Source organism: Capra hircus, chromosome 6, assembly GCF_001704415.2.
Source record: "Capra hircus breed San Clemente chromosome 6, ASM170441v1, whole genome shotgun sequence".
NCBI lineage: Eukaryota > Metazoa > Chordata > Mammalia > Artiodactyla > Bovidae > Capra > Capra hircus.
In genome coordinates this window covers 15748359-15769672 of record NC_030813.1, presented here as the reverse complement: position 1 = coordinate 15769672, position 21314 = coordinate 15748359, and the positions used below count along the sequence as shown (strand labels likewise).

The 21314-nt window shown below is 40.2% G+C and overlaps 1 protein-coding gene across 1 annotated transcript in view; it reads left to right on the top strand.

Annotated features, from left to right (window-relative positions):
* The window catches only part of EGF (epidermal growth factor), an 89734-nt gene that overhangs the window by 49695 nt on the left and 18725 nt on the right, over positions 1–21314 (top strand). The window contains 9 exon segments of the mRNA XM_018049910.1: positions 6028–6132; positions 7453–7676; positions 12494–12588; positions 12590–12665; positions 13377–13541; positions 16555–16621; positions 16623–16663; positions 19959–20008; positions 20788–20902. Coding sequence (XP_017905399.1) covers positions 6028–6132; positions 7453–7676; positions 12494–12588; positions 12590–12665; positions 13377–13541; positions 16555–16621; positions 16623–16663; positions 19959–20008; positions 20788–20902 — 938 coding nt within the window.

The window sequence follows — 21314 nt, the reverse complement described above, 5'->3', positions numbered from 1 at the left end:
TGCTGGTCTCCTGACGGGCATCAGAGGCAGATGCCCCAGTGCTGCTCACAGTCCCTCCCTACCCCGCTCCCCACCACCAAGCAGCACCTTCCTCCTTTCATCAAGATTGTGTCTTTCATTAAGGGTGAATGTTGAGGACCAAGAAAGCAGCGTGTGTTTTTGCACTTCAGGCTGTTGTAATCAGAGAAACGCAAAGGCTGTCTGGATACAGTCCGCACGCTTTTTCTGAGGATCTGCTATGGGTCAGCTGTTACCTAGGTGGCAGGGAAGATACACAGGAGCATGAGGAGCTCCATGTTTGCAGTCAGCTTAGTGTAGCCAGGGAAACAAAGTGCATATACACAGGAAAAACTAATGCAAACACTTGGTCTGAATCTCAGTATAAAAAAATGTCATAAGGTCATGCATAAATAATTGCCAAATGAAGGTGGGTACTCCCCGAGGGGGCTCTGGAAGGAGCTTCGGGGACCAACTTCCCCTTCATTTTACAGGTTGCGGAGGCAGGGGGAAACTAAGCCTCATAAAGCTAAGTGATTTATTCAAAGTTGTACAGCATTCAAAGAGCAAGTCTTGCTGGAACCCACATGTTGGCTCTTTTAAATGAGTGTGAAGGAGGGAGCAAGTGCTTCATGCTGGAGTTGTGAGGAAAGTCCTCTTCAGGGCGGAGAGATGGTGTGTTTTCTCTTTGCTGGGAGACAGGAGGACCAGAGAGAAGCTGTGGTGTGTCTGCCCTCTGGGCACACTGCTTTTGGGGCTGCAGGAAGCACCGCTGCACTTGAGTGTGTGTGTGTGTGTGTGTGTGTGTCCTGCGTGAGCCCCAGAACAGTTGGGGTGGGAAGGAGGGAGGGGAGAGAAGTGGCTGCGTCTCTTGTGTTCGCTACTGAGAGTCCACTTCCTGCTTCTGAGTGAGAAAGAGCCAATCGCAATACCTCACCGCAGAGGCTTAGAGACTCTAGGCCCTGGGACACTGTCTCAGAGGATCTTAAAGCTATGGAGCGACCTGGCGGCCAACTCAAACCTCTGGCACCTCCGCAGCCACATTAAAGTAAAAGAGAGAATGAGCTGGGATTTCACTTCAAACAATGGTCCCAACACAGAGGAAGAAGTCCCAGGGAGTGGGTTTAAATGCCTCAGGGCAGGTTTTCTATGTCCCAGAAAATCTCTTTTGGCCTTGATAACCCATGGGAAACAAACGGGCTTTTAAAAAATGAGCCAGATGTATGATGTGGTGCTCAGCTATGAATAATACGGTATTTCTCTGTCCAGACCGAGTATATTTTAATTAATTTGTTCACTTATTTGCTTATTCATTTAGCCATACCTTTATCCCATTTCTTTATTCTTTTTGTATTTATTCATTTACTGAATAACTAAAATGCACCAGATACTGCACTAAGAGCTTCGTATCCATATTGACACCCCAAAAGATAAGTTTTCATATCCCCAACTTAAAAATTAAAAAAATTGAGAATCAGAGAGGTAACACAACTTTCCCAAGGTCAAGCAGCTAGAAAGTATTGGATCTGGAATTTGAACTCAAGGGCGACCATTTCCGAAACTTATGTTTTTAATAATCATAGGTATGTGGCTGCCTCCAGCAACCAAGGTTGATTAAATGTGCTCGACCCAGAGTCCTATAACAAATGAAAATCAACTTCAGTTGTAATAATGATAAAAATCATAATAATGGTCTTCTCTGTTTTGAACCTACTTAAAAGGACATTTAAAATGTTACCTGTGCATAATGACAGAGCTTGTACACGGCTGTTCTCAGAAACGTTGATCAGGACAGCAGATGTCAGCCACTTTTGGACTCTCTAAGGATGCTAGGTCTCCTCACGTTTCTCACATTCTCATCGCACCTCTAATTTTACATGTTTGATTAATAGTACTGTAGTACCTACTGCTAAGGCAGTGCCTTCAGGAGATAGACAGGCACCACCCTATCCTGGAGTATCAGACCTCAAATTCCCTAGTTCATTGACTTGAGTAATAACAAGCCCTTCTCAAGTCCTCTCCCTCTAAAGGCAGCTGCTAAGAGAAAACCTTTAATTTGTCTGGAAATGAGAGGTTTATAGTGTGAAAACCTTGATATTAGCTAGAAATTTGATTTAAATAACTGGGATTCCTAGCTTGTGATATTAGATTATATAGTAACTCTTAATCAAGTTAAAAAAGAAAAAAAGCAGAATGGATGCTTATGGTTTATATTGGCTTAGGAAAAGACAGATTCATATTAACATCTAACTGTAGGAAGGAAGGAAGTTGGTAATTCCCCTGGCAATGTTATTATTTAGTGATAAGGGGTCCTGATTCCTAAAGTCAGATCCTTAGTGAAAAGAACCAGGAAGAAATCTGTTTGCTCATCTTTCTGAGGTGACAAAAACCACTATAAGGTAAGAAAATCACTCTTCTAGAGTTCTGGATGGACAGCTCTTGCCCTGGAAACAGTGGATTTAGGTCAGCATCCCCAACCTTTTTGGTACCAAGGACCAGTTTCGTGGAAGACAATTTTTCCATGGACCAGGGTGGAAGGATGCTTTTGGAATGATTCAAGTACATTACATTTATTGTGTACTTTATTTCTGTTACTATTAGATCAGCTCTGCCCCAGATCATCAGGCAGTAGATCCTAAAGGTTGAGGACCTTTGGTTTAGAGGATCCCAGTGGTGGCATTGAGACCAATTAGATAACGACTCTAAAAAGAAAGATGTTCCACTCAGTTGGGGGTTATGCTTGAACTCATGTGAACCCAAATGTTTGTCCTTGTCTTTGCTTTCTCATGACCAACACTGGAGTTCAAGATGTGCTTTCTGGCTGAATCAAGCAGAAGTCTGTTTTGGGTGACCCCCTTGGGGAGCTTTGAGAGCAAATACCAGCCGTCCTGCCTGAGACAGCTCCAGAGTCAGGAGCTTACATCTGTGTCAATTCTCACCCCCTCACTCCCGCTCAAAACTGAGGATTTAGAGATGATATAACTAACAGTGAGATCAGAACTGACAGCTGTATCCCCTCTGGTCACAAGCAAGTGGCTTCAGAATTCCTTGCCTCCTACCGAGGGCACAGGCACAGTGACAGCTGTGACTGAGTGAAGCTGACACATTGAGTTCAAAAATGCCTTCTGCCTACCAGTACCCTTCCGACAACCTCTTCATCTAGGAATGAAGTGGCACTGCAGTACAAATAATTTCCAGTTATCCACTGCCCTAAGTTGATCCTTTGCAAAGTGTGCTTGCCCCAGCCCAGGCCCTGAGCCAGTGTTACCTTTGTCTCCCTCTTGCATATGGCATGTGAGGAAGAAGAAATCAAGCCCCTTCCCCTGTCTAGAATGGGCACTCGAGCAAGCCACCTGGAGAGGATCTCCTTAGCGTTTGTTCTGTAGGACAGGGAGGAGGGAATGATCCTGCCCTGTGTTTCTGGGCACGTTGGTTTTGTGCACACACTGCCTGGAAGAACAAGGGCTAGGCCTTTCCAGATGTTTATTGAATGACATATAGCCGTACTTTCTAGGTTGCAGTGGGAAAACTGGGCAAGCAGGCCTCACATGGAAGGGAAGGGAGGTTCTTTTTTATCCCTTCTGTTTGTGATCCTGCCTGTTCCAGGGAGCTGCTGGGGCTCATGGTGCCCTCCAAGCCATGGCCCTGAATCTGCCAGTTGCATTCTTTTTTGTTTGCTTGTTTTGTTTTTGTTTATTTTTAATTGTAGAATAATTGCTTTACAAGGTTGCATAGGTTTCTGCCACACAGCAGCATGAATCAGCCATATGTATACACATGTCCCCTCCCTCTTGAGACTGCCTCCCACCTCCCACCCTATCCCACCCTTCTAGGTTGTCACAGAGCATCACGCTGAGCTCCCTCTGCTATATAGCAACATCCCACTGGCTATCTATTTTACACATGTTAATGATGTTGAGACAGAAACTCCAATACTTTGGCCACCTGATGCGAAAAGCTGACTCATTTGAAAAGACCCTGATGCTGGGAAAGATTGAGGGCAGGAGGAGAAGGGGACGACAGAGGATGAGATGGCTGGATGGCATCACTGACTCGATGGACATGGGTTTGGGTAGACTCTGGGAGTTGGTGATGGACAGGGAAGCCTGGCGTGCTGCAGTCCGTGGGGTCACAAAGAGTCGGACATGACTGAGTGACTGAACTGAACTGAGTGTATACATGTCAATGTCACTCTCTTGATTTGGCCCACCCTCTCCTTCCCCCTCTTTGCCCACAAGTCTGTTCTCTGTGTCTGTGTCTCTCTTCTTTTCCTGCATATAGGTTTATCAGTACCGTCTTTCTAGATTCCATATATATGCATTCAGTTCAGTTCAGTTGCTTAGTCATGTCCGACTCTTTGCCACCCCATGAATCGCAGCACGCCAGGCCTCCCTGTTCATCACCAACTCCCGGAGTTCACTCAGACTCACGTCCATCAAGTCAGTGATGCCGTCCAGCCATCTCATCCTGGGTCGTCCCCTTCTCCTCCTGCCCCAATCCCTCCCAGCATCAGAGTCTTTTTCAATGAGTCAACTCTTCGCATGAGGTGGACAAAGTACTGGAGCTTCAGCTTCAGCATCATTCCTTTCAAAGAAATCCCAGGGCTGATCTTCAGAATGGATTGGTTGGATCTCCTTGCAGTCCAAGGGACTCTCAAGAGTCTTCTCCAACACCACAGTTCAAAAGCATCAATTCTTCGGTGCTCTGCCTTCTTCACAGTCCAACTCTCACATCCATACATGACCACAGGAAAGACCATAGCCTTGACTAGACGGACCTTAGTAGGCAAAGTAATGTCTCTGCTTTTGAATATGCTATCTAGGTTGGTCATAACTTTTCTTCCAAGGAATATACGATATTTGGGTTTCCTTGCTGGCTCAGATGGTAAAGAATCTGCCTGCAATGCAGGAGACTTGGGTTTGATCCCTGGATTGGAAAGATCCCCTGAAGAAGGGAATGGCAACCCACTCCAGTATTTTTGCCTGGAGAATCCCCATGAGCAGAGGAGCCTGGTATGCTGCAGTCCATGGGGTTGCAAAAAGTCAGACACAAATGAGCGGCTAAGCACAGCGTACGATACCTGTTTTTCTCTTTCTGACTTACTTCCCTCTGTGTCCGTTGCGTTCTTACACATTCCATGATATAATTCCCGCTTCCTCTTTTTCTCTTCCCCCCTGGCCTCCCTCCCTCCCCCTCCCTCCCCCTCCCTCCCCCTCCCTCCCCCTCCCTCCCCCTCCCTCCCCCTCCCTCCTCCTCCCTCCCCCTCCCTCCCCCTCCCTCTTCTGTGGATCTTTAAGCTCTTTAAGGACGGAGCTGGGTTTTGTATACTACTGTGTCTCCAATGCTTAGGGCAATCCCTGGCACACATTAGGTGCTTCATAAGTATTAATTTGATAATAAAGACTTGTTTGGCAAATGGAAAATCTTAGAAAACGAAAGTTTTCTCCCCAGCCAGATTCCAAAGAGTTGTTATCATTTTTTAATGTGAAGGGTAGCAAATAATATTTCAATTCTCCCATTTGTCTTAGAATCACACGGAAGAAAATTAAAGTCCATATAGCGCTCCCTTTCCCGTCCTTGTGTTGGCTGACTCTGTGGCCCTGAGAGATCTGCTCTCCCTGCTCCCTGGGGTCTGTGACCAGAGGCTGGTGGTTCCTCTGGCTCTTACTGGTTTCAGCAGGAGCTGGGAAGTTGTGAAGAGAAAGGAATGGTGGTATTTATTTACACATCCTGGCTTTAACCCTATCGGGCCACTGACATAGCCCCTCTTACCTTACCTTTCACTGCATATTTTAATAACGTGGGTTGAATATTGAGAGACTAATTAAAACATTGTGTGTGTGTTTTTTAAAAAAAAAACCAGACTGTGAGAGTGTTTCTCCTGACTGTGTATGAGAATGTGTATGTGCTTGTGCACGGGTGTGATAGGGTAGTTTAGAATGCCTATTTTGCTCTTCAGTAAGCAACAGAGAAAGTATTTTTGTTTAAAAAGTAAAGTTGGTGTAACAAGCCCCTTTACATGCATTTTAGGAAATCTCTCATTGAAGGGAGTGATTTAAATGGAAAGTATCATGAAATAATCATTAAGAAGGGCATCTCTCAGCCACGAGGAATTGCTGTTCATCCAATGGCCAAGTAATTGTGAAAATAAGGTCCTTTTTGCAGAGATCATAGAACACTTCATGTTTGATGTGCTAGTGTCTAAAATTTGTCTTAAGATCTCAGGTAATCAGTGGAATCAGAAACCAAGAAAATCCATGAGATGTGTTCAAATGTTTGGAAATTATATGGCTAGCATGACTTCCTCCTCCTTTTAATGTCTTTGGATTTACTTTTCTTGTATAAAATTTTATTGTTTAGAAAACCCTTCATTTTAAGCAAATTCAATTTCTTTTTGAAAAGAAATGGGTTGTGATTCATTAATCAATGAAGCATAAGGCCACTATACTCTGCACTTTCTTTAAAAACTATACTATTCCAAAAACAAACAAACAAACAAAAAACAAAAAAACTATACTATTCCCTGAGAGGATGATATTTGGATTGCATGGCTTATGAATTCTCTTCAGAAAAATCATGCGTTGCCGTGATAGGTCAGTCCTAGATTTAGAGAAGAGGAAAGAGAAATTGGGAAAGATTACAGGGCTCTAGTTGTTAATTGTGAATTGGTGACAAGTGTTGGTTTATGTTTAGAGAATTAAGAGAATAAACAATCCTTCCTCGTTAAAAGTTGAAGATAAAAACCAACACTATTTTATGTATGAGAATGTTATGATGGTCTATAGAAAACAGTAAACTGAGAAAATATATCATTAATTTGGAGCTAGCCATGTGATTAAAACAGTGAAAAGATATTGAACCATATTGAACTCAAAAAACTCTCAGCACCTGACTCACAGAACTTAAAACTGACCAAGTTAACCAAGTTTATCATATAAAACTGGATAATAGACAAATACGCTCTTGCCTTTATGTTGTAACTTTGCATAACCAGTGAATTTTACATATGTATAGCCAAGGGAGAGACTAGCAAGATTCCACTGTCTTTTGCAATGTAAAATACTAATAAGAATATGCACTCAAAAACTTCTGATATATTTGTATATTTGTAATATACAATATACTACATTTTTTAAAATGAATAATTCCTCTTTATCTAATTATCAGAGCTTAAATTCAGTATTTCCTGTCCAAGTTGTTGTACACAGAGAAGATAATTTTTTGATTTTGAAAAGTATTTGTCCAGAATACAGTGCTGTGTTTTCTGTATTCCTTGGTGTACCACTTTAGTTTATCCTAAAGCGATTTACATTGATGTTTTTAATAATAAAAGAGTATGGGGAACTCATGTACATCTGTGGCTGATTCATGTCAGTGTATGGCAAAAAAAAAAAAAAGAGTAAAAGAATTTTTTTCCTTGCAAATTTTATTTGTTATATGTTTCCTTGATTAAAGGAGATTATTCTGGACTGACATGGGAATTAATCCATGAATTGAAAGTTCTTCTCTTCAAGGCAGTGGCTGACTGGTTATAGCTAGCTCGGATCTGGTCTGGCCCAGTGGAATAGCAATTAATTACTTAACTGACGAGTTGTATTGGTGCAATGCCAAGCAGTCTGTGATTGAAATGTCCAATCTGGATGGCTTGAAATGCCAAAGACTTGCCCAGAAGGATGTAGGTAAGGCTCTGACTGTCTTTTTGCCAGTATGCATGCATGCGTGCTAAGTCACTTCACTTGTGTCCGACTCTTTGACCCATGGACTGTAACCTACCAGGCTCCTCTGTCCATGGGATTCTCCAGGCAAGAATACTGGAGTGGGTTGCCATGCCCTCCTCCAGGGAATTTTTCTGACCCAGGGATCGAACCTGTGTCTCCTGTGGCTTCTGCATTGCAGGTGGATTCTTTACCACTGAGCCACCAAGGAAGCCCTGGTAAGGCTTTGGAATGGGGGATTTCTTTAACTTGACTGAGTGTTGATGAATGTTAACACCCACATACACACTCACACACACACTCACATACACTCACCACCCCCTCCCCATAACTACACACGTACCCTTAAACACAGGGTGAGAAAGAAATAGAAACAAACAGGCTAATAGATTTCTCCAGGGGCTTATAAGCTATGAAGATTATTTTAACATTGAAATATTAGATTGAAAAACAGTGCTGCATTATCATTTCTCTTTGCCAAGATTTCTTAAAAGCAGAATGAAAATATTAAACACTTTAAAAGTTTTTTAAGAACTTGTTCAGCTGTTATCATTTCTTATGTTTTATAAAATGTCATTTTCACAAGTGATAACATTCCCTTTAGCCATTCTGTGCAAAGATTAATAAATGTTCCCTTCTGTTATATTTTCAAATTTTGCATAGGATGTCATGTATTTTCAAAAATAGTTTTGAAACACTGTAGACTATGCTATCTGTTAGAAGTACAGATGGTTATGAGATGAAGTAACAGTGGGGGATTCACTTTGACTGTATTTGAACTGGACCCTGCAGTAAATAAATGCTGATAAAACACTATCATTTGAAATAAGGCTGCAAAATTTGATCTTTGTAGTCCTGCCAGAATACGTTAACTGAAATTCATTCTGAAGGTACTGGAGAGCCCCTGCATGATTCTTGAGCAGGAACTGTATCTGATAAAATTGGTATATCAGGATAGCCACTTGGGTAACAGTACAAAGGTTGGATTGGAATTTGGAGAGAAGGGAATGAGCTAGGAGGTTACAGCAGTTGTTCAGTCAACAGTTAATAAAAGCCTGAACTAGAACATTGCCATTTAAAAGTAGAATGGAGGATTAGAGTATTAAAAAAAAAAAAAAAACACTGGGAATGAAAAACAGATTTAGTAACAGATTGGATGCCAGAATAAAGGCCAGAGAGATGTTAAAGATGCTTCAGAAATTTAGAAACTGGTTGGTTGAGAAGATGAGAAAACATGGTCTCTCTCTTCTAGGAAAGAGCTAACAAAACTAATAATTTGTATAAGGTATTAATTTTGCCCTTTGATGATGAATTTCTAGATTTGTATTATACATTAAACAGATCAAGATAAATATAATTTAAAATTCTACCTACTTCCAAGCTTCTTAAAAATTGACATACTTCACATGTATGTAATCATAGGCTTTATCGTCCATGTGCCCAACAGATATTTATAGAACCTTGTAGGAAGTAGAGATACAGTGGAGGGTACAATGTGGTTCCTGTGAAGTCACCGAGTCTAGTAAGGAGACACACATTGTTAAAAAATGAATCTCCCAAATAAATGTAAATGTATAGCTTTGATATAGAAAGGGATTTGAAAATTCCTTACTAGAATGTAAAGACACCATATTCTAAGCCAAAAAGTATAGCAAGTATTTTATAAATAGTTTGCATTGCTCTACTGTATGACCAATGCAACTTCTTATTAAATACGTTCACAAATACGAATAATTTGGTATGAAAATATCTAAATAACCATTCTCATCATTATAGTGCCACCTGCCGGTATTTAAATGGTAGCATCTCAACGACCAATTCAGGGTTTTTCATTTCAAGATTGAAGGAATTCATTCTTAATTTAACACACAATTGTGGCTCTCCTGTAGACAAAAAATAAGAAAGATGATATCTAGTTAGGGGTTTATGATGAAAAACTATAGCTAATTCTGACACATACTACCACATAGGTGAACCTTGAGGTTGTTTATCTGCTAAGTCATGTCCGACTCTTGCAACCCCATGGACTGTAGCCCGCCAGGCTCCTCTGCCCATGGGATTCTCCAGGCAAGACTACTGGAGTGCCATTTCCTTGAGGAAGTTTGGCTAAATGAAATAAGGCAGTTACAAAGACAAATGTTTTTAACTTAAGGTATTTATTGAATAGAATAATCACACTTACAGAAACAGAAAGTAATATAGGGTTTCCAAAGGCCTGGCTGGGCAGGGACTGAGAAGTTGTTTAATGAGTATAGATTTTCAGTTTTGCAAGATAAAAAATTTCTGGAAATTGGTTGTACAGCAAAGTGAATATATTTTACACTATAGAAACTGTGGGTTAAGTCTTAGGCTTAGAGGGTAACTTTTGTGTTAGGTATTTTTTTTAAATCTCAGTAAGCAAAACAAAACAAAAGTTATGTAAAAAGTTCCCTTCCTGCATTAATGGCTTTATTTGGAACAAAGACTAGATACCGAAATGAATCTTAAGGGCCCCCATCAATAATGATGGGCGCAGACTCATTTCACCAGGACTAATCATTTGAGTTTGCTGCCACTAGAGGGAGACATTCATGCTAGTCCACCAAATCATTGCTCATTTGTGAGAACGACTGGCCTGGGAAATGTGACTGTACATGCAGTGATTAAAAAGCTTCCGAACTTAGGGCTCCTTAGCCGTAGCCTCTAACCACTTGACATAGTATATTAAAACATCTCCCAGCTTACTTAACACTGGCATATTTTATCAGAGCAGTTTCAGTGGCATGGAGAGGTGGGTTTAGTTGAGGTAAGATGGGAAGAGCCCACTTGGGGGTTGATTAGAACCGTGGATATGGAAGCAGCGGATAATAAATGACTTCCAAAGAACTTGGCTGCAAAGGGTAAGAGAGAGACGAAAAGAAGAGAGGTCAAGGGGATGAGGGAATTAACATGCAGAGACCTGGAGATATTAATCAGCTAAAGGAAAGAAGCTGGAGAGACGAAAGGGAATGAATAAGTGAAAGGGGTAATTGACAGAACAAGGTCCTAGAGTGGGAAAGGAGGTAGGGGTTTAATGCCTGGAAATGTGTTGGAGATGGGAGTTTGAGGAGACTGTTATTCAGTTACCTTAGATTTTTAAAAAATTTTACAAAAACCTGTGAATTTAGTCTACTTATCACTGCCATTCAAAAGACAAGGAAGCTAAATTTTTTTTTAAAAAGAAAATAAAAATGCCTTATTACTTTATATTACTTTTGGTAAACCATATCTTCCCATTTCAGCTCCAGTTAAGAGTCAAAATACTCCTCACAATATTGCAAAGGGAAAGTTGGCTTCCAATTGGTACTAACTTAGCTTAAGAAGAATGTATTTTTGCAGGGTAGGCAGATATATAGTCCTAACAGCAACTTGTTTTTTATTAAAAGGAGTGCCAATTCAAATCATTACTGGTCATTATGTAAGTCAGTAAATAAATAAATAAATAAATAAATTCTGGAAAAAAAAAAAAAGACAAGGAACCTAAGACAAAGAGGAGGAAAATAACTTACACAGTCAAGTTGTTTAGTCTATAAATAGTGATAGAATCACTGAACACGGAAACATTCCTGCCCGGGTCTCCTTCTTGGTCGTATTACGTCAATCACCCACATTCTCTCACTCTCTGAATGCTGAATGACAACAGGCTTTGCTAGGACTTTGTACCACCAGGCTCCCCTTCTAACAGGTTTCCTCATCCCATGGGTTCTCCTTGATGTGGGTGGCTCATTACATTGTTTCAGTTCAGTTTAGTCGCTCAGTCATGTCCGACTCTTTGTGACCCCATGAATTACAGCACGCCAGGCCTCCCTGTCCATCACCAACTCCCGGAGTTCATTCAGACTCATGTCCATCTAGTCAGTGATGCCATCCAGCCATCTCATCGTCTGTCGTCCCCTTCTCCTCCTGCCCCCAATCCCTCCCAGCATCAGAGTCTTTTCCAATGAGTCAACTCTTCACATGAGGTGGCCAAAGTACTGGAGCTTCAGCTTTAGCATCATTCCTTCCAAAGAAATCCCAGGGCTGATCTCCTTCAGAATGGACTGGTTGGATCTCCTTGCAGTCCAAGGGACTCTCAAGAGTCTTCTCCAACACCACACTTCAAAAGCATCAATTCTTCAGTGCTCAGCTTTCTTCACAGTCCAACTCTCACATCCATACATGACCACTGGAAAAACCATAGCCTTGACTAGACGGACTTTAGTTGGCAAAGTAATGTCTCTGCTTTTGAATATGCTGTCTAGGTTGGTCATAACTTTCCTTCCAAGGAGTAAGTGTCTTTTAATGTCATGGCTGCAGTCACCATCTGCAATGATTTTGGAGCCCCCAAAAATAAAGTCTGACACTGTTTGCCCATCTATTTCCCATGAAGTGATGGGACCAGATGCCATGATCTTTGTTTTCTGAATGTTGAGCTTTAAGCCAACTTTTTCACTCTCCTCTTGCACTTTCATCAAGAGGCTTTTTAGCTCCTCTTCACTTTCTGCCATAAGGCTGGTGTCGTCTGCATATCTGAGGTTATTGATATTTCTCCCAGCAATCTTGATTCCAGCTTGTGTTTCTTCCAGTCCAGCATTTCTCATGATGTACTCTGCATAGAAGTTAAATAAGCAGGGTGACAATATACAGCCTTGATGTACTCCTTTTCCTATTTGCTTAGCAGCTTATTAAAGAATTGATTTAGTGTAGGAATTGGGTATTCTTTGTCCTTTGAAAAATATTTATGATAAAAACAAGATGTTTGTAATGGATTTGACTGCTTCCAGGTCACCCATTTTCTGTGGCTATGTTTGAGGATCCTGTGTGGTTCTCTGATTGGAGTAAGGACAAACAGATAATAAGGACGAACAAGAGAACTGGCAAAAAATAGTGTACGTCTCCAAGGCAGCATGGTGAAGCCCTCATCTCTGGTTGTAGTTCATCCATTGGCAAAACCAGGTACACTGGTCTGTCTTTGACTGGCATGTGCAACTATTTAAATTGTTTGATGGCAGGGAAGGGAGTGCGGTGTTGCAATTCTCACTAATTTGGGTAGATGTTAGGATTTCCTGAGACTTGAATTTTGTTTAAATTAAGACAGTCTAGTAATGAATTTGGGCTTTATCCCTCCATGCTCATCTTTGCTTCTCCTAATTGGTTTTTACTTACTTGCTCCTTTTCAAAGACTTGGGTTAAAGGCATTACGTCCAGGAGCAGGGATGGGCTGGGGGAGCAGTTTAGAAGCCTGCAGCGGAAGCTTCTACCTACACTGGGCTTTACCCCACCTCCTGAGAATGCCAGTGAGTTAGCTTCAGCCAGGAGTAGGTAGAGCAAAATGGAAAAGCTACTTGGTTTTCCATTGTAACTCTTCTTTCTGAATCACCCTTTGTCAGTTTGATTGGATGATGAGTCAGGAAATCTGATTCCTATCTTCCCAAATAGCTTCTTGAACAAAAGTACTGGCTAAATTCAATAAATACTCATAAGGTAATAACCTTCTGAGCTTATCTGAGAACCAGTGGCTCTTCACAGGAACTCTCCTGAAATAGCTCTTGATATAAACTCCACTTAGATACAGGGTCTCTCCCCCAAGCTGATGCTGTAGTTTGCATCACTGGCAACCTTTTCATCTCCAAGCCCATCTGTGAATGCGTGTCTTCTCCCTGCTAGGAGCAGATCCCTGCTTACATCGAAATGGAGGCTGTGAACATATTTGCAAAGAGAGATTTGGAACTGCTCAGTGTTTGTGTCGTGAAGGTTTTGTGAAAGCTCCAGATGGAAAAATGTGTCTGGCTCTCGATGGCCATCGGATATTGGCAGATAATATGACAAATTGTGCAGCTGAATTATCTTACTTTGGCTCAGGAATATCATTCTATATTGATTCCTATGCTTGTGCTGATTTTTAATATTTTGTATTATAAAAAGCTCCCTTACTTTTAGGGATGCCAACTGTCTTTTTTTCTCTTTCTCTCTCTCTGATGAGTTTCAGCTCCTCATTACAAATTAAATTCAACCGGCCTCCCTTCCCTGATGGTAAGAGACCCAGATTCAGTCCCTGGGTCTGGAAGATTCCCCGGGAGGAGGGCATGGCAACCTACTCCAGTCTTCTTGCCTGGAGAATCCCATGGACAGAGGAGCCTGGTGGACTATAGTTCATGGGGTCGCAAAGAGTTGAACACACCTGAGTGATTTTAACTTTCACTTTCAGCTGTAAAATTAATGAACAAAGATAACATTCAAAGTCTTCCAATGCTTCAGCCCCCCATTTATGATGTAAGAGACCCAGTTTTGATCTCTGGGTCTGCAAGATCCCTTGGAGTAGGAAATGGCACCCCACCTCAATATTCTTGCCTGGGAAATCTGAAGGACAGAGGAGCCTGGTGGGCTACAGTCCATGGGGTCACAAAGAACTGGACATGACTGGGCAGGTATGCATACACAGGTTATTCTCAGAAATAAACACCAGTATTTTACCAACTCAGGAAATGTTCAAAGACATTTTGTCCAGAAGTTTTATGGCCTCTATTTTAAAGGCAGTCATATACAACTCCCCAGCCACATGACTGTCTCAATATGAAAAGAAAAGTGTTTTATAATAAATAAGTTGAGGATACCAAACAAGTGCAGGGAATCCAGACTGGCAAGGTTTGTGACCCACATTTTAAACATGACTTTGAGGAAGAATAGATCTGATATGACGTGTAACCAGAGGTGCTAACTTACTTCCCTTGAATGTGCATCCAGACAAGTAAGGTGCATTTGGATTCATCTCTTGACAGACATCTAATAAGAGAGAACCTCAATTTTATTTTATATGTTTCTAAAATTCATGTTTATCCAATAGGCGTGATCTAAGTTAGGTGACAGATTGACAGCAAACGGATTAATTTTTCCATGGACCAGAACTGGATATTTTGGATTTTCAGATCTATTAATTGGTGCCTTAGGATAACAATTCTCAATCTTTTTGATTTCAGGACCTTTTTATGTTTTTAAAATGATTGAAAAACTGAAGGTTTTTTTGTGTGTGAGTTTTATCTGTTAAGATTTATGACATTAGAAAGTAAAACTAAAAATCTAATATCTATTAAAGTTACAGTTATCTATTATATGTGAACATGTTTTATGAAAAGGAAATCTCTATTTTTCAAAACAAAAATATGTACTGAGAAGCATGGCATTGTTTTACATTTATATTTTTAATGTCTGGCTTAATAGAGGGCAGCCAGATTCTCCCATCTGCCTCTCTGTTAAAGCTGTTGCTGTGTTGTTTTGTTTGGAGCCTATGAGGAAAATCTGGCCTCAGACAGACATGGAGCTGGGAAAGGAAAGATTGCTTAAAAGCCTTCTCAGATGCCCTTTTTGTGTATATTCTTTTGATATTATTTCAGAACTAGACAGATGGTAGTTTCTTAGAGCCTGTTGCAGTGTTGAATCTGAAGTCATATCAATGAACTTCTTGTCCTCTGCTATATTAAAACCCAGTATTCTTGTTTTATATTTTGCATGAATCTTTTTCTATGCATGATTTTGTTGTGTTTTGGTCATTTAAAAATATTGATTGATTGAATTATGCAGATCTTCTGAGTGTCATACTAATATACCTACAATAATGTTCATGAGTTATCAAACTCATCAGAAAAGTCTTTGAGTGTCTGGATTTTGTCAAAAACTTTTTGTGGAAAATTTTGTAGAAAGGTACTTTTCACTTGAAAACTCCAATCTTATTATTGGCAACAAGCACTGTGAGCTAATTTTCCCTGAAGAGACAGAATAGCTTCATTCATTTTGGAAAAAAATGCCAAATCCTCAAGTGTTACTGACATAGTTTATCAAACATTCTTTCAGGTAAAAATCAGGTTCAGTGGGAAAAAAAAAGAGGCTAGTTTCAGCTCAAACATCTAAGAGTTCATTTCACGAGTGCCTTCCTTCCAGACAGACATCAGGAGATCCGTCTGTGCAGTCTTTCACGTGTGCTTCCCATTGCATTACACAGGATATTGAACAGCAAGTAGTCCATAGTCAAGAGTTTTAAAAATTGAGAATTTTACTGCTCCGTCCTGGTTTTTTAAAGGTGAAACTAGAGTGTGTGTGTGCATGCATGTGTGTGTGTGTGGCAGTGAAGAACACGGCCACAGTAGAGAGGCCATGACTTGCTTCATGCTCAGGCACCACGCTTTCACCCATCATTGCTTTTGCCCCCTTGGTCAACACAGTGAAAATAATAACGGAGTTATCTGCCTTTTATGAAAATAGCTTTGACCTTCTAGGTGGCAGGCAGTGGGACCCCAGGGATCCATGGACCATGCTTAGAGGATACGCAGTGTTTTAGGGGATCCATTTCTCCTGTGTTCTGGGGAGTTGCTTAGGTCCCATGCCTATGTTAAGTTATGGTTTATTTATGCTCTTCCACGTTCTAAATACCGGCAAAGTCAGGCTAAAATAAATGTCAAAAGCAGCCTGAAGGAGAAAGTGTATTATGAAGGCAGGTTGGAGAGGTCAGTTTGTCCTCCATAATGGCAGACTGTGATTATGAGCTGATTCTGTGCATAAGGATTTTGGTGTTCTACTTTTACCCTTTATGCCAGTACCTAAAAGAGTCCTGTTTTTCTTCCTGGCTCTCCCCACCCTCAATATCAAGTGCATAGAGGGAAGCTGAGAGGGTGTGGTGTGGCGGGGAAGGTTTTCCAAGCTAGATCCTGTGAGTTTCTCTGAATCCTCCTACTCTAAGTATGAGTGTGAACTCATCACCAACAAGCAGCCATAAATATTAATTAACTCAAACATTTCTTAAATCACAAATGGTAAACTAAGTGTATCTGTTGGCCTTCCATAGGTAGTGGAGCCAATCTGAGTAGTGAAGTTGCACCATTGGACGTCTTAGCCGGCAGCAGAGAGCTTGACTATAACATGAGAGTCTCAGCACCTGCTAGTGGCCGAGATCATGGTGTCAGGTATGAATCAGGATATCTTTGCTACAGCTTTGGTTCCAACAGTTTCCTCCTACTGATTCGAATTTCTGAATGATCTCTCTAACTCAGTGTTGACTAAATCCGTACAAAGTGAGTGATGCCAGACTTTGGAATCGAACTTTGGTCCTTCTCTTCCTAATGGTTTGCCATATTAGATGGCTCCACATTAGACTGGACATGAACTTTACTTGATGAGAGTTGTTGGACTTCTTTTTTTTTTTTTTAAGAAATCTAACTTAGAGGCAAAAGTGAAAAATAGGCGAGAACAGACAGGGAGGCCGGGCGTGCGATAGTTCATGTGGTCGCAAAGAGTCGGACAAGACTGAGCGACTGAACTGAACTGATTCGAGTGGATCCTCATCCATGCCTAGTATTTTTGGTATTTGACCCATTTAGCATTACTTCCATCATTGTGAAAAGCAGGTGGTAATTGATAAACAAATGTAGGTTGATTGCTTCAGCTGCTCCAGGAAGTCCACAAACAACAAATGTTAGATTTTATTCTATATTACACACTTATCACCAAGATAGTAATGTGTTAAATATGTATACAACAATTCAATATGTAACAACTTTAGGGAACCTAATTCTTTTATACTCTGTTCACTCATGAAGCCACTGCTGCTGCTGCTAAGTCACTTCAGTCACATCCGACTGTGTGACCCCATAGACGGCAGCCCATTAGGCTCCCCCGTCCCTGGGATTCTCCAGGCAAGAACACTGGTGTGGGTTGCCATTTCCTTCTCCAGTGCATGAAAGTGAAAAGTGAAAGTGAAGTTGCTCAATCGTGTGCGACTCTTAGCGACCCATGGACTACAGCCCACCAGGCTCCTCTGTCCATGGGATTTTCCAGGTAAGAGTACTGGAGTGGGTTGCCATTGCCTTCTCCGACTCATGAAGGTAGTGGTTTTCAAACAGGGCTTAGCTCAGCCCTAAAGCTCCTACAAACCCCACCTCTTCTTCATGATAGGTCTCTGCCATTCAGTCAGTGCAACTCTATTTGAAACATTTTATTTATTTGTATTTCTGAGTGTATCTTAATTTTAACACAGTATGTGGCTTAAACATCAATTGGAGAACTCCGTATTAGGACCTCATATACACTCAACTACAACTTTTGTGGTTGGCGAACTATAGTTAACAAGGCCCTGGAACCTCTTACCCCTCTTTATAGGAATTTATCAGTATGAGTTTTGATATAATAAAAAGGTGAATATTTTTAGTAATAATTTTTACAGAGCTTTAGAGTTTACCAGATCCTTTAAATGTATTCTCTAATTTGACCCTTATCACAATATCTCATTTTACAGATTTGAAAACTGAAACTAAGCTATATTATTAAGTTAATGACTTAACCAAAGATTTTGAAAATTATGACTCAGTAGTTATCAGTAATTCATGTCAAGAACAGAAGTACTGGAAACATAATTACGTTAGGAATATTATTCATTTGGTGACTATTTATTTGCCGTACGCTGTGCTATGTGCTGGTGATAGCATGCTGTGCTAAATGCAGCCCCAGCCTCCAAAGTCACAGTCTGATACAGAGACAAACAATATGATAGAATAAAACAGTAGAGATAATAAATATTAGCAGTATAGAGAACCTTCCTCTAAGCTGATAGAAGATATTTTGAAAGCCTAATGTTTGGGGGACTCAAAAACCAAGGTGAATGACAGATGGTAAATTAGGCCCCTTGGGTGGAATGAGCGAGTGACAAAATGGCCAGAGGTGTGGAATACACATATAATAGGCTATGTTTGGCTTCCTACCTAGAGACTGTACTCTGCCTCCTGCAGAATAAACGAAATTGTCCTGGTGAGTTGCCTCATCTTTCCTTCCCTGGATTCTATTTTGTCTTAGCCTGTGAAGTTTTAGTTCTATCTGTGTGAGGTTAAGAGGTCTTACTTATGTTTTGTAGTGAAATTTTCATTTCAAGCAAGTAGCTGTAACAAAAAGAGTTTGAAAACTTTATATTAGATTTTAGGTCAATATGTTTTTATTCCCCAAAGTCACATAATGATATGTGGCAAGTAGATCTGTTTGCCACATGGCAAAGCGATTCAATCATAAAAAGTTTCACTGTCAAATTTATTAAAATCACAAATTCTTATAAATTCATGACTAAAATGTAAAATTCTTAATGTAGCCTGTTGAGCCCTGGAGAAACTAACTTGTGTCCACCTCATCAGCCTTAGTTTGTGCCCTTCTATCCCCCCTTTTGATGGCCTTCTTCCATTACATAGGCCTTGCCTATAACATGCAGGTGTTGTTTTCTTGACTTACAGTGCTCTTTCTAACCCCCTCCCCACCAAGTCCTGTGAATCCTTCATATCTCAACATAATATGCTCTTTCTCAGAAAGACTTTCCTAGTCTCCTGACCAGCCAATACGAGAGCTGTTTCAGCCCTCCTGGAACCCAGTATTGTTTTTGATTGTGCTCATTACACATATACTTCAGTAATTAATCATGTAAAAAAGCAGAACTCTCATCTATATCCTCCACCACTGTATTTTTGGCCCTCATGAGGATCTGACACATAGTAGGCGTTTTGGAATGAATTAATTTTGTTAGTTTTACTAACAGACTGCAGAGTCTTTTCTAGTGTGATAAGGCTAATTCTGATACAGGCCATCACAGTGCTTTTCTCCTTCATCACCCTTATCTAGATATGTATATTTCAAAATTCTCAAAATGTTATCACTTTTTGTTCAAGTTCTTAAAACAACCATGTGAAGTAGACTGGATGGAAACTGTCACTGTATTTTAGAGAGGAGGCACGTGGAGCACAGGCTTTCATTCCTTCTGGGGCCAGAGGGTGGCAAAAAGAACTTTGGCTATGGCCTAACCCCCAGCTGCAAACGCATGTCAATTGCTTTTCATTGCCTGGGGGATTGCAATTTACCAAATAATTCCTGAATCATTCTAATTCTGCTAGTGACTTAAAATGTCTTGGGTAATTGGATGCTGTCCACCATATGCTCTGAATAGCCTGTGATTTGGGAGCTAGTCTTCCAAATAAATGCTGAATCCAATGGATAATTGATTTAGGCTGAGCTTATCCACCTCAGAGTCACGAGTGATAGGAGGTGACCAAGCAAGCATGAAAGGCATGTATTCCCACAAAAGAAATCTTTTCGCTCAAATAGCTAAGCAAGTCAAATGCAATTACCCGATGTCTGCATTCGCATGGGACTTGGATCCTACTTAGATCATTTAACTTTCTTTAATTTATGGGCAACTTTGGAGAGTTTCTTGACCTCTTCTATACTCAGATGAGCACGTTTACAGTGAAAAGACAGAAGATAGTTTATATCCTGCTGTGGTATGTCAGATACCCCTAACTCCAACAGAGAGGAGGCATTTGGAGAATGATTTCATACATAAGTAGCTAAAGGAAGAAAAAAAAACTTGCCCATGTTTATGGCTCAATAGACAACTCTGTTCCCTGAGGCATTTGCATTTCAGTGGAGTATGAAACGAAATGATCCGTTTACAGCATTTAGTTTGTATGGTTCATGACTCTGTAAAAGTGCCTAGAGGTTTGCAAGTCACGGCATAAATCTTGACCGTAAAACATACATTTTTGACATACATATTCTATTATATATGAAACATACTTTTAGTAAATTGACAGTAAATATTTTTATGATGAAATCTCTTTGCCATGTTGGTACATAGACTTATTTGCTACATATTATCTTTGGGAGATAAGGATATGTTGAGCCTTTCATGATGGTTGGGAATTCTCAAATAAAGCAATACAATTTAAAAAATTTGAGTCCATTTACTCCTAGAAATGTTATAGTTCAAATTTGCAAATTCTTTAAAAACTCATAAATAAGTTCACAGCAGGGTTTTGAACACCACATAATTCTTTAAGACTAAAGATTTGTTGAGAGCATGTAAACAGAAACATATGGCTTGTGGATCCTTTGATATAGATAAGATTACAGATCAACATGGTGTTTCTGTTTGGAGGCTAACCTGTCCCAGAACTTGACAAAAGAAGTTCTAGAATGTTCTGTAGAATGCAAAGCATTAAAGTCCATTTTTTTCCTCTGAGATCTGAAAATAATCTGATAGGGTTCTTGCTGTTTGCAGATAATAAAGACTGATGCCATGGGATGCAGTACACGGGCTGAGTGTGTTTTAGAGGGAGCGGATGTCACATGTCAGAGTTTGAAAGGATTTGCTGGAGATGGAAAACAATGTTCCTGTAAGAGCAAAATCCAAATACACATATCTGGAAAATAGTGAATAAAAAAGACTCTCTGACTCAAAATTGTATTGACTCAAAATCTGCAGAAGGATTTATGTTATCCTCAGGTGTGAGTAAATTATTTGATATTAGCTAAAAGGCAGTGGATATATGAATAGAAAAAAATGAAACATAGAATATATGCTCTAATACATTGAGTTTATATTAGAATTCCATAATGTATATAGTTGATATTAAGGAGAAGAATTTATAATTAGCTTTAGAAGCATGAATGTGAGTTCAAGTCAAATTTTGTTCCAAGTTCCAAGAAAAACAACTTTTCCCCTCAAAGGCTTAGATCATAAGTTTTAATTTATTAAATCTGTTTTTGCTGGATAGGTTTCTTTTTTTAACTTTTAATTTTATGTTG